Source organism: Schistocerca americana, chromosome 1 (assembly GCF_021461395.2).
Source record: "Schistocerca americana isolate TAMUIC-IGC-003095 chromosome 1, iqSchAmer2.1, whole genome shotgun sequence".
Taxonomy (NCBI): Eukaryota; Metazoa; Arthropoda; class Insecta; order Orthoptera; family Acrididae; genus Schistocerca; species Schistocerca americana.
In genome coordinates, this window is record NC_060119.1 from 665,729,197 (window position 1) to 665,741,474 (window position 12,278).

The window sequence follows — 12,278 nt, forward strand, 5'->3', positions numbered from 1 at the left end:
CAGGGTGTTTCACTACTGTTTGTGGTTCACTGCTGAATATGTTCATTTTATATACGTTAGCCTACATTGAATTATCTGTTCAAATTTTTTGAAACATTTTATCTTGTTTCACATCACTTTGCACACTGAGGTAGTGACACACTGGGGAGAGTGGTAGCAACAGTAGAATTTAAACAAACAGTTTTCATAGTTCTGATCTGTCATTGTTCTTCTTGTTGTTGAAAGTTGTATGCTCTTAATCCATGTCCATGCTATATTTTGAAATGAAACTTCATATACAGGTTTAGGGGCTGCTTGGCTTCATTTTCTTAAATGCTATGAACACTGGTTGAATTTCTGTCGTTGAATAAATATATTTTAAGTTATTTCACTTCACAGTACAATTAAGTTCAACCTCCATGCTGATACAAAACATAGATTCCTTGTACTCCTTACTCATACTGAACAAAAACAAAGATTTATCTGTAACGGCATATTGCAAAGAAAATACTAGAGTATATCGATCCATTTATGCAAAATCATCTTTGGAATATACATTACAAAAACAAAGTACAAATAATTGTTTATCATTGCCAGCCTTTTAAGAAGTCCATAATAACCATAGTAATTATGTAAAGTGTTTATGTGTTGACATTTATACATTTTTGTATAGCTATTCAATTGTGGGTTTCTAGGTTTTGAGTCTTTAATTTGGGAATCAAGTTATTTCGTATTAGTCAAGATCGCTTGGTGCATTTTATCTACCATAACCAGTTTTATTACAGTGTGTGCACATTCAACATTATTTCTTATTATTTGTTATGCTGTTTTTCCAGGTGGACACACACATTCATGCTGCCTCTTGCATGAATCAGAAACACCTGCTCCGTTTTATTAAGAAAACATTGAAAAACCATGCAGATGAGGTGGTTGTATGTTCAAAGGGTGAAAAGATGACACTTCGCCAGGTGTTCCAGTCAATGAGTCTTACTTCATATGATCTCACTGTAGACATGCTAGATGTACATGCTGTAAGTATTCACATCATAGAGGTAACTTTACCATCTGTAGCAAATGGTGATATAGTTGATCATTACATGTATTTAGGAACGTAAGAGGATTGGTTGAGATTGGCAGAATTTTTTTCCTGTATGCCCAGTAGCAAAAATAACAAATCAACAACTTGCCATACAACATAAACTAATAACAACATGTTCCCACATACAAGTATGCACCACAAAATGTACTGGAGAATGATGAATAAAAATTATACTAGAACAGAACCATTATTACAGATAAAACAACACCACATAACAAACCTGACATCATACTCACCAATAAAAAGAAGAAATTAACACAACTAATCGAAATATCCATACCCAATACAACAAATATACAGAAGATAACAGGAGAAAAAATTGAAAAATACATCCAACTGGCTGAGGAGGTCAAGGACATGTGGCATCAGGATAAAGTTGACATTATACCAATTATACTATCAACTACAGGAGTCATACCACACAATATCTACCAGTACATCAACGCAATACAGCTACATCCAAATGTATGTACACAACTACAGAAATCTGTAATTATTGATACATGTTCAATTACCCAAAAGTTCCTAAATGCAATGTAACATATACCATACAGTTAAAAGGAAGTCGCACTTGATCAAGGTCCGCGTCACTTTCCATTTTTGACCAGACATAACGTCTGAGAAAGGAAAGAAATAATAATAATAAAACCTTGGTTGACAGAATCTGAAAAGGGCCTTAAAGAACTGGGAATAACTAATCTCCAGAACAGACAGTGTCTGAAAAGAAGAAGAAGAAGAAGAAGAAGAAGAGGAACTCAGAACACTGTCATCAAGAGCAAGCGTTCATCAGAGATAAGGGTATTGGCAGTGGCACCCCAGGCAAGTGTGATAGAGCCTCTGTTATTCTCTACACACATGAAAGATCTAGCGAACAGGGTGAACAGCAGTATGCAGCCATTTGCTGAAGATGCTTTGGTGTACAGGAAAATGTTGGGGTTGAGGGTTGACTTGGGGAACAGACCAAACAGCGAGGTTATCGGTGTCATCGGATTAGAGAAGGATGGGGAAGGAAGTCAGCCGTGCCCTGTCAAAGGAACCATCCCAGCATATGCCTGAAGTGATTTAGGGAAATCACGGAAAACCTAAATCAGGATGGGCGGATGTGGGATTGAACCATCATCCTCCCAAATGCGGGTCCAGTGTGCTAACCACTGCGCCACCTTGCTTGGTAGGGAAAATGGTGGCATTACGTGACAGCAGAAGGATACAAGATGACTTACTGAAAAAAAAAAATATTATTTGGTGTAATGAATGGCATCTAGTTCTAGATGTAGAAAAATGTAAGTTAATACAGACGAGTGGAACCCATAATGTCTGAATACAGCTTTAGTAGCGTGTTGCTTGATGCAGTCATGTTGATTAACTACCTAGGCGTAATATTGCAAAGCAGTATGAGATGGAAGGAGTAAGGACAGTAGTAGGGAATGTGCATGGTTGACTTCAGTTTACTGGGAGAATTTTAGGAAAGTGTAGCTAATCTATAAATGAGACCGCATATACAATATAACCTCATTCGTGCACACTTGCTTAAAGTGAACTCATGGTTAACATGAAAAAAATATTGGCTCCAGCAGGAATACATTAGTTCTTATGGGAATTTTTATTGGTTAAGATAATTATGACCTTTTTTTTTTTTTTTTTTTTTTTTTTTTCGTTCCCTAGCATAATTAAATTTCCTTGTAACACGGACATTTGATGTTAAAGTATTTTTAAGTGTTAAATTATTTTCTGAAATGAATGCAAAAAATATAGCTACAAAGCTAACTACATATTGTTGACTCATTTCTAACATATTGTAGGTGAGCAGCCATGATTATCACCACAACAGTCAGCATGTATGGTACATTTAAATGAATTCATTATTGTGAGTTAGAATACTGAATAAAAATCTACAAATTGCAGCATGCGAAACATGGCAAAGAGGAAACACAGCTCTAAATGTACAGGTAAAACTTAAGATTCTAGATGATGTGGAATGTGGAAAAAAAAAATTGCTGAGCAGTTTGGAATTTCCAAATCTACTTTATCTATGATAATTAAGAATTGGGAAAAATTGTCAATGCTGCTGCATCAGGTTCTGGAAGTAATTCTAGATGACTAAGTATGAAAGCTAAGTATGAAGACGTCAAGATGTTTCTGCTAGAATGGTTAAGTCATATTTAGCATACCTTCAAGTGGCCCTATAATTGAGTCAAAAGCAAATGAGATTTCCAAAAATATAGACACCAAAGACTTAAGATGTTTGGATGGTTGGCTGCTGTACCTGTCCCAAAAGAGACACTCAATATCATCTATACAAATTTGCGGTGAAGCAAATAAAGTTTATGAAGAAAGTGTGAACAGCTGGTTGCATGAATTTGAGCAAGTAAGGGATAAGTATGCCTCCTATGATGTGTTCATTATGGATGAAACTATACTTTTCTACAAACTACTTCTGAATTGCACTCTGGGGATAGGTGGTGATAATTGTCGTGGTGGAGCATGCAGCAAACAATGTGTAACTGTTGCTCTTGCAGGTAATGCAGACAACAGTGAGAAATTTCATCCTTGGGTTATCAGTAAGTTCAAGAAACTGCATTGCTTTAAAAACATGAATGTGGACACTTTACCCTGCATCTACTCTCATGACAAGAAAGCTTGGATCAATGGCACATCATTTCTCAAGTGGCTTCTTCATTTCAACAGTTCAATGGTTGCTCAAAACGGACATGTTCTTCTTACATTGGGCCATAATGTACAAGACCTGAACCTAACATAAAGGTTCAGTTTTTTCCACCAAATGGAACAAGCCACTTTCAGCCCTTGGACCAAGACATCATTTGTATTGTGAAGAGAGCTTATCGCAAGCGACTTATAAGAGCTGCAATTCGTGCTGCTGAAAACAGTATTGCCACACCAAATTGGAGTGTGCTTGATGCAATAAAAGCTTTAACAGCAGCCTGGAACTCTGTGTCACCACATCATATTCAGAAGTGATTTAACAGAGCCTGGACATGTATCAACAGTGAAAATGCCCACGAGATGGACAGTGCAATTTCACCTGATGAAAAGACATTTCTGCAAGGTGTTGCAAATTCTGGGGCTAATTTTGAGAAAATCATTAGTGCAGACGGCGTGTTGCCGTATGTGCGTCTGTGGAATCTGGTGTGCCAGAAGCTGTGACAGGTGCAAGAAGGGTCATCAGAAGAGCTACGTGGAGGAGGAGAATAAGGATACCATTCCACCTACCCATCAGGAGATGTTTACAGCATGGATTGTTTAGAATGTTTGCTTCAACATCTAACATCACTGCTGGGTTTATGGATGCTGTAGTTACAGTTAGTTGTGAAGTTAAGATATTTTCATTCCCATGAACGTCAGCAAACCATGCTTGAATTGTTTCCAAGAAAATAATGTAATTTGTGAGTACTTGTACTTTTACAGTCACTTTATGGTGTTAAAAGTCTATGGTAATATAAAGTAACTGTTACAGTGTTTTACATCACTGTATGTATTAAAATTGGCGTTTTTTTTATTTAACACACATTTTTTTTTATTTAACACACATTTTTTTTTAACATGAGCTCTTGATTTTTTGGTCCCTCCAGATTGATATTAACAAGGTTATTCTATAGAACACTAGAGTGACCCATTCTTGAGTACTGTTAGAGTATTTGGGATCCCCACCAGGTTGGATAAAAGGAAGAATCGAAGCAATTCAGAGCCCTACTGCCATATTTGTTACCAGTAGGTTTCATCAAGATCAATTATTATGAAGATGCTTTGTGAACCTGAATGGGCATCCTTCAAGGAAAGACGAATTTGTCTTTGCTAAACACTGTTGCAAAAATTTATAGAATTGGTTGTAGAATGATTGTACTGCTGCCATCAAATGCTTGATGTAAGGACTAAGAAGATAAGATAAAAGAAATTAGAGCTTGTGTGGAGACATAAAGGCAGTTGTTTTTCACCCTCTCTATTTGCGAGTGGAACAAAGAGGAAATGACTAGTAGAAGTACAAGGTACCCCCACTATGCACCAAATGGTTGCTTGTAGCATATGTATGGAGATATACATTAATACCTCAATGTAAATCAGACAAAGAGGCTAGGAAACCAAATGTTGGATTGACAGCCACAGAGAGAGATGAAGCTTTTGCAGATGAAATGTAATTACTTTTGATCAAATTTGCAATTGAAACTTTGGGGGCTTTACCAATTATTGAAGAATTTAAAACTGAATTTCAGTTTGGTGTTTGTTACATATATAATTTGACACATATAACTATTGTCACAGAACAAAAAAATCCTTAAACAAATGGGAAATTAGATTTAGAATGCCTGGAATCACCAAGTCCCAGATTTTAGAACATAAAATATTCAAGAGGCTATACAACCAATTCAGCTTGCTGCTCTTCTCTGAATCATTTTACTTTGCAGTGGGTCAGATACTTAATGACCTGTTTGACCAGTATTCTTTAGAGTTTCAGTGATTTCTGTAGCTCACTTCAGAAAAATCTCAGGATTACACTTTAACCAAGGTCATGATAAAAAAAATTGTTGAATAAATGACATTCTGTTTATAGGGATGGTGATTGACTTATTATAAGGTATTACTTTTTATTTTTGACTCGATCACTTTTTTTATGACACAGTCATAACTGGTTTCATATGCTATGGGCATCAATGCATGAACACTTGTTCATCAGATGCCACCCATAGCTTCCGAGGATAGTATTTGAGAGCTGAAACAGGTTCTACATCTACATCTACATCTACATCTACATTTATACTCTGCAGGCCACCGAACAGTGTGTGGTGGAGGGCACTTTACGTGCCACTGTCAGTACCTCCCATTCCTGTTCGAGTCGCGTATAGTTCGCGGGAAGAACGACTGCCGGAAAGCCTCCGTGCACGCTCAAATCTCTCTAATTTTACATTCGTGATCTCCTCGGGAGGTATAAGTAGGCGGAAGCAATGTATTTGATACCTCATCCAGAAACGCACCCTCTCGAAACCTGGACAGCAAGCTACACCGTGATACAGAGCACCTCTCTTGCAGAGTCTGCCACTTGAGTTTGCTAAACATCTCTGTAACGCTATCCGGCTTACCAAATAACCCTGTGATGAAACACACCGCTCTTCTTTGGATCTTCTCTATCTCCTCTGTCAATCTGACCTGGTACGGATCCCACACTGATGAACAGTACTCAAGTATAGGTTGAACGAGTGTTTTGTAAGCCACCTCCTTTGTTGATGGACTACATTTTCTAAGGATTCTCCCAATGAATCTCAACCTGGCACCTGCCTTACCAACAATTAATTTTATATGATCATTCCACTTCAAATTGTTCCGTACGCATACTCCCAGATATTTTACAGAAGTAACTGCTACCAGTGTTTGCTCCGCTATCATATAACCATACAATAAAGGATCCTTCTTTCTGTGTATTTGCAATACATTACATTTGTCTATGTTAAGGGTCAGTTGCCACTCCCTGCACCAAGTGCCTATCCGCTGCAGATCTCTCTGCATTTCGCTGCAGTTTACTAATGCTGCAACTTCTCTGTATACTACAGCATCATCCATGAAAAGCCGCTTGGAACTTCCGACACTATCTACTAGATCATTTATATATATTGTGAAAAGCAGTGGTCCCATAATACTCCCCTGTGGCATGCCAGAGGTTACTTTAACGTCTGTAGACATCTCTCCATTGAGAACAACATGCTGTGTTCTGTTTGCTTAAAAACTCTTCAATCCAGCCACACAGCTGGTCTGATATTCCGTTGGCTCTTACTTTATCAGGCAACAGTGCAGAACTGTATTGAATGCCTTCCAGAAGTCAAGGAAAATGGCATCTACCTGGGAGCCTGTATCTAATATTTTTTAGGTCTCATGAACAAATAACGCGACTTGGGTCTGACACGATCGCTGTTTCCGGAGTCCATGTTGATTCCTACAGAGTAGATTCTGGGTTTCCAGAAATGACATGATTGTGTCATAAAAAGTGATAGAATAAAAATTAAAAATAACGCCTTATTCTCTTCTTTATTCATTTTTCTCCTCTCTTGTGCACTTTATCTAAAAATCTTGTTTGATTCTAGACTATATAAAAGTTTATGATTTGAATGCATGAAAACAAATTTCCATTTTGTATCACTTACCGGATGTGCTTTTCTCATAAATTTGTTGCTTCTGAGTTATATTCAGATTCATTGTTGGTACGGGATTCTGGATACGGACCATAATATATGTAATAAGCAGTTCCCAAGTTTTCTATATACACATATAACCCCCCCACCCCTCCCCAGTACGGAGTACGGCTTATGAGCCCTGAGGGGGCGGGGGGGGGGGGGGGCATATGAGTGTCAGCGTCAGTGTGAGTGGTTCGAGGCAGCAGATGCACAACTGGAAGCTCCATCTAAGTCGGGTCGGTGTGCGAAGGTGCGGAGGGCGGCCACCCATCCAACTGTTAGTCTGAATCCAGTGTGGGTGAATGATGCGTTGGCCAACTCGGGAGCAGCGGTATGTGAGAGGAGGCAGCGTGTGAGCATGCCTTCCCTGAATGCGTACTGAGCTGTCTGAAGAAATGAAAGCTTGAACACATAATGGGTCACACTCTTGTGGGAGGGAGAAGCTGTGCACTATCTTGACTTTGAGTTCCTCAGTGAGGGTTGGGTCTGTGCTGTCAGTGAGCAGTACAAGCACATGATTATCTAACACCATAATTGACATGTCATCGACATAGTCAGGTGGTACGTTGCAGCACAAAATGAAGGATGGGGCATCTGCATCTCTAGTACCTGAAATGTCTTCAAAACCTGTGAATGGGGATGATGATGATGATGATGATGATGATGATGATGATGATGATGATGACATGCCTGAGGAGCCCGTGAACTGCAGTGGTGACTTGTTGGACGGAGAAAACCTAACTGTAGGTTAAATGGACTCATTAGCGTGTTCGTTAAAAGAACATGTGCTCAGGCAGTCCGACTGGGATGGCAGAGGGGTGTCTGAGTCTACAAAGGCAGGCTTGAGCCTGTGTGGAGAAACTGTTTGCGGATGATCTTATATCATAATGTCGAATGTCATCTCGTCCCTCCGGAGTACTTCGAAGGGGCCGAGGTAAGGGGGGTTGTAAGGGTTGTCTGACAGAGTCATCCCTGAGCATGACATGTGAGCAAGTTCTGAGTGCGTTTGGCATGTAAGTGTCAGGTGGGGAATGGCTGACAGGTGGGTGTAACCGACTGTTTCTAAGGTGTGCACGCATCCTTCCAATAAAGTCTGGGAAGGAGGGGGACTCCTCGGGATCTTGGGTGAGAATTAGTTCCCCAGATAAAACAGAGTTTTCCTCTGGTGGGTTGCAGAAGGCGTCCACCAGTGGTTTGTGATCAGTATGAATGAAGAAAGGATAGCCCTCAATGTCAGTGGCAGTAATGTTTGACGGCCTCATACACCGCCAGAAGCTCTCTATCTAAAGCGGAGTATTTCTTCTGTGCTGTAGACAGTTTTTTGGAGAAGAAATGAAGTGGTGAAACCGTGTCACCTTTGCTCTGTTTTAATACGACCCCAACTGTGATGTCACTGGTGTCCATACTGATGAACAAATTGGCAGATGGATCCGGGTGGGCGAGTATGACTGCGTGAGCTAAAGCTGTTTTAAGAGCCCTGAAAGCCTCTAGCATGGGTTTAGTAAAACAGACTGGTTTTAACATCCAAAGTTTGTTAGCCGGAGAGTGAGTCCATCAGCGGGGCCTGTGTGGCGGCAGCAGAAGGTAGAAGACTGTGGTAGTAATTTATAGTACCTAGGAAACATCAGAGTTGTTTGTACGTAGCTGGGGGTGGGGGGTGATAGACTGCACATGGGATTTGGGAAGCTGTATTCCGTCTGCGGTGACAGTGTAACCCAGAAATGTCACAGAAGACTGATGCAATTTGAATTTTTCTTTGTTGACCTCGACACTGTTGGATGCCAAAGTCTGGAGGACCTGGGATAAATGATCTTCGTGGTCTTCAGTCAATTTGCTGAAAATGAGTATGTCATCTAGGTATGCGAAGCAGAACTCAAATCGTTGTAAGATTGAGTCAATGAAACGTTGCCACATTTGTGCCGCCTTCTTTAAACCTAATGGGATGAAGTTGTACTGGAACAAACCATGCGGCGTGATGAGTGCAGTCTTTAGAATGTCTTCCAGCACTACGGGAATCTGGTGATAAGCACGTTTGCAATCAATCACACTGAAGATTGTGGTGCCCGATAACATATGAGTGAAATCGTTTATGTTTGGCATGGGGTAATTGTCCATGACAGTGCAAGCATGTAAACGTCTGGCGTGGAGTTTTGGGATGAGTGGGGTGCAATGAGGTGTAGCCGTTAGCGCAAGTGGGAAAAGGCAGCATGAAAGTCACATGCCTATTACACAAGCGCGGCATGTTTGTAGTGGTCGAATGCGCGTGCAGCACAGAGCGGAGTGGGATGCACAGCAGCCATCTGTTGTTAACTTTGCCTTGGGCAACTGGCACAGGCAAGTGAGGTGCTGGCATCACACAAGGGATGGCTGCCTGTGTAGTGGGTATGGTCGTGCTGCATGAGCGACTGTTATTAGAGACACTGTTTGAAACACGAGGCACTGCACGTAGTGGGCACTTGGACGGTGCGGAGGTTACTGAACGCGAATCGTCACATGCAATGAATGTTTCTTAATTAACCTGATGAATGTTTGAACTGATGCTTGGCGATGAAGTTCGATCCGGTGAAAGAACTGCAGATTGCAGTTTCAACAGCGAGGTGCTGGCTGCAGCGAGCTCATTGTAAGTGTGAGCACTGCATTGTTTCAGCTCATTGTTCTCCCGGCAGAGGTGCACTGCTGAGTCGTATTCTGGAAGTACTTTAGTGACACAGGTCATAATCTTGCCCGCGAGGGCGGAACACTCGCAGACTAAATCCCATGCTGCGGCAGAAACGTAACGAGGAGAATGGGTGCCAGAGCACAGTATCTAAGTGTTAGATGGGTGATGTAACACTGAACACTGGACTATGTTTGGGGAGAGCTTGTAATGAGATAAAAAATCCATACCGAGAATTGGTTCATCAATGTTGGCAATGTAGAAGGTACACGGAGAATCACAGAGAAGGGGATAGGTGCACCATCACTTTCACAGAACCAACAGTTTGTAACGTTGATGCGTTGACAGCTTGTAGGAGAGACTTCTTGGTGAAAAGTTGGTAGGAGCCAACAATCAAGGTATGACACACGACAGCACCAGTGTCATTTAGGTAGACAAACTGCAATGAAATATCTATCATGTATAAATGACCGCTCGGCCAAGGGGACGAGTGGATGGAGTGCAATGTTAGTAGACACCTGTGAAGTTCCCTGCAGGACTCGGCGTCACTTAGTTCCTGCAGTTGGCATTTGGGTGTTGCCGCACAGTAACCTGCACTTCTTGGCCACAGCCCCAAAACTCTTGTGGTACCAACAGTATGGATGAGCTGGAAATGGCGGTGGTGTTGACTGTGATAGCGGGGGAGGCTTGTCCTCATTGATCTGTTCTGGGATGTAAACCAGGACGTATGGAGTGTGGGTGATTCGTGAGTGCTGAGAAAGAGGAGAGAGCGAATGAGTACTGCTTGGCAGCGTAGAAGGCTTGAAATTGGAACAGGCCCTGCCCCTGCCTACAGACGGCCGGTAAACAGGAGGTGTAGTGTCACACAGCGATGGTGGATGAGTTGGGTATTTCTGGTGCAGGAGCTCATACAGCTGATCTGCGATGCATAGGCGAGAACCAACAGACTCAAAAGAGTGCAGCAGTAGGTGTATCTGTAGGTCGGTAGGTTACTTGGCAGACCATACCGCCCACAGGCTGACATCTGGCATTGTGTGTTCACTCATAAGTAAGCCGAGACGGCGCCAAAGTTATGATGGAGTGTGGTCCCCCAGATGCTCCTCATACAGAATCTTGATTATCAATTCCTGTGACGAGCAGACAAGATGGTCCAATATCGTTTTCGTGGTAAACTCGTACTTCGGTGGCGAAAGTAGGAGATCACAAATTAAATCCGAATGGTCATGAAGGTGTGTGACCAAACATAGGAACTTGGAATCGTCATCAGTCACTTGATGCAGCTCAAAGAGGTGCTCCACCAGTGTGACCCATGAAACTGGATTGTCCTCGTATAGGGGAGATAGCTTGGGTAGGTGGCCTGGAGGTGGAGACGAAGGGTCTTCGGCATGTCTTGGAAGGCCTGCGGTCCCATTGCACAAGAGTTCATGCTGGGATCCGGCACCACTGGAGCGGAAATGTTACTAGCACACACGTTCGGAACAACGGCTGGTTGTAATGTCTCTGAAGATGCCTGAAAACATGACGTGGCAGGCACGGTTGGTACCATGGAAGCAAATGGGCGAGGGCGCGTAATGAGGGCCCGTAAACTGGACCAAAAATTGCAGGAATAGCACTGACATAGTCCAACTCAGAAATGACACTGGAGGTTGGCGTGGCAGACGTAGATGGTACTGCAGAAGGAGCAAGTGGTTGTATGGTCAGAATCAAGGCCCCCTGTGGTTGAGGGGGGGTGCGGGTGGGGGAGGTAGGGGGGTGATGGCCTGGAGCTAAAAGTGGCAACAATGAGAGTTTTCCGCGCACACTGGCCACGCACCCTTCGTGGTAGGACCATAAAACACTGGTGAAACCTGTTGGCAGTCGCACTGTTGTAGTACAATGTTACTGGGTGAAGAGGCTGTGTTGAGTGCACTCCCTCGTGGTCGGGAAACTGAGCCGCTGATCCGGTGGTTTGTTCTGGCGAACTGGTTGCATAAAAATGTCTGTTATTGATTTGTGAGGAAGGCGAGACTGGCGTAGCTTGGTAATAGTTGACTGCGTGTATGTTTTGCACAGATGGTGGCATTGCACACAGCACTTCTGTAACCGACATCGTGACACGTAGAGGATCAAAGCGTACGTGTGTATTTTGGTCCCTTTGAACTTCGTAAGAGTGAATGATCGTCACACTATTTAGTAGATTGTCCACTTCAGTTTTCACTTGTTGTTGTGTGTAATCCGGTGAAACAAACCCTGAGTCCATTGTCTGAGGTAACTGCATAACACTCAGTCATTGTGGAGTTACTAAAGTAGAGGTTATCCTCGTCGAAGATCATAGATCATAGATCATAGATCATTGTCTGTTAGTTGCGAAGTAACCGACAGTGGAGGG

At 42.1% G+C, this 12,278-nt stretch overlaps 1 protein-coding gene across 4 annotated transcripts in view; it reads left to right on the forward strand.

The window, feature by feature from the left end:
• Positions 1-12,278, forward strand: part of LOC124608471 (AMP deaminase 2) — a 461,803-nt gene that overhangs the window by 345,648 nt on the left and 103,877 nt on the right. For all 4 annotated transcript variants that reach the window (XM_047139987.1, XM_047139988.1, XM_047139989.1 and 1 more), the window contains one exon: positions 816-1,010. In XM_047139987.1, coding sequence (XP_046995943.1) covers positions 816-1,010 — 195 coding nt within the window. The remainder of the gene's footprint in view (positions 1-815; positions 1,011-12,278) is intronic.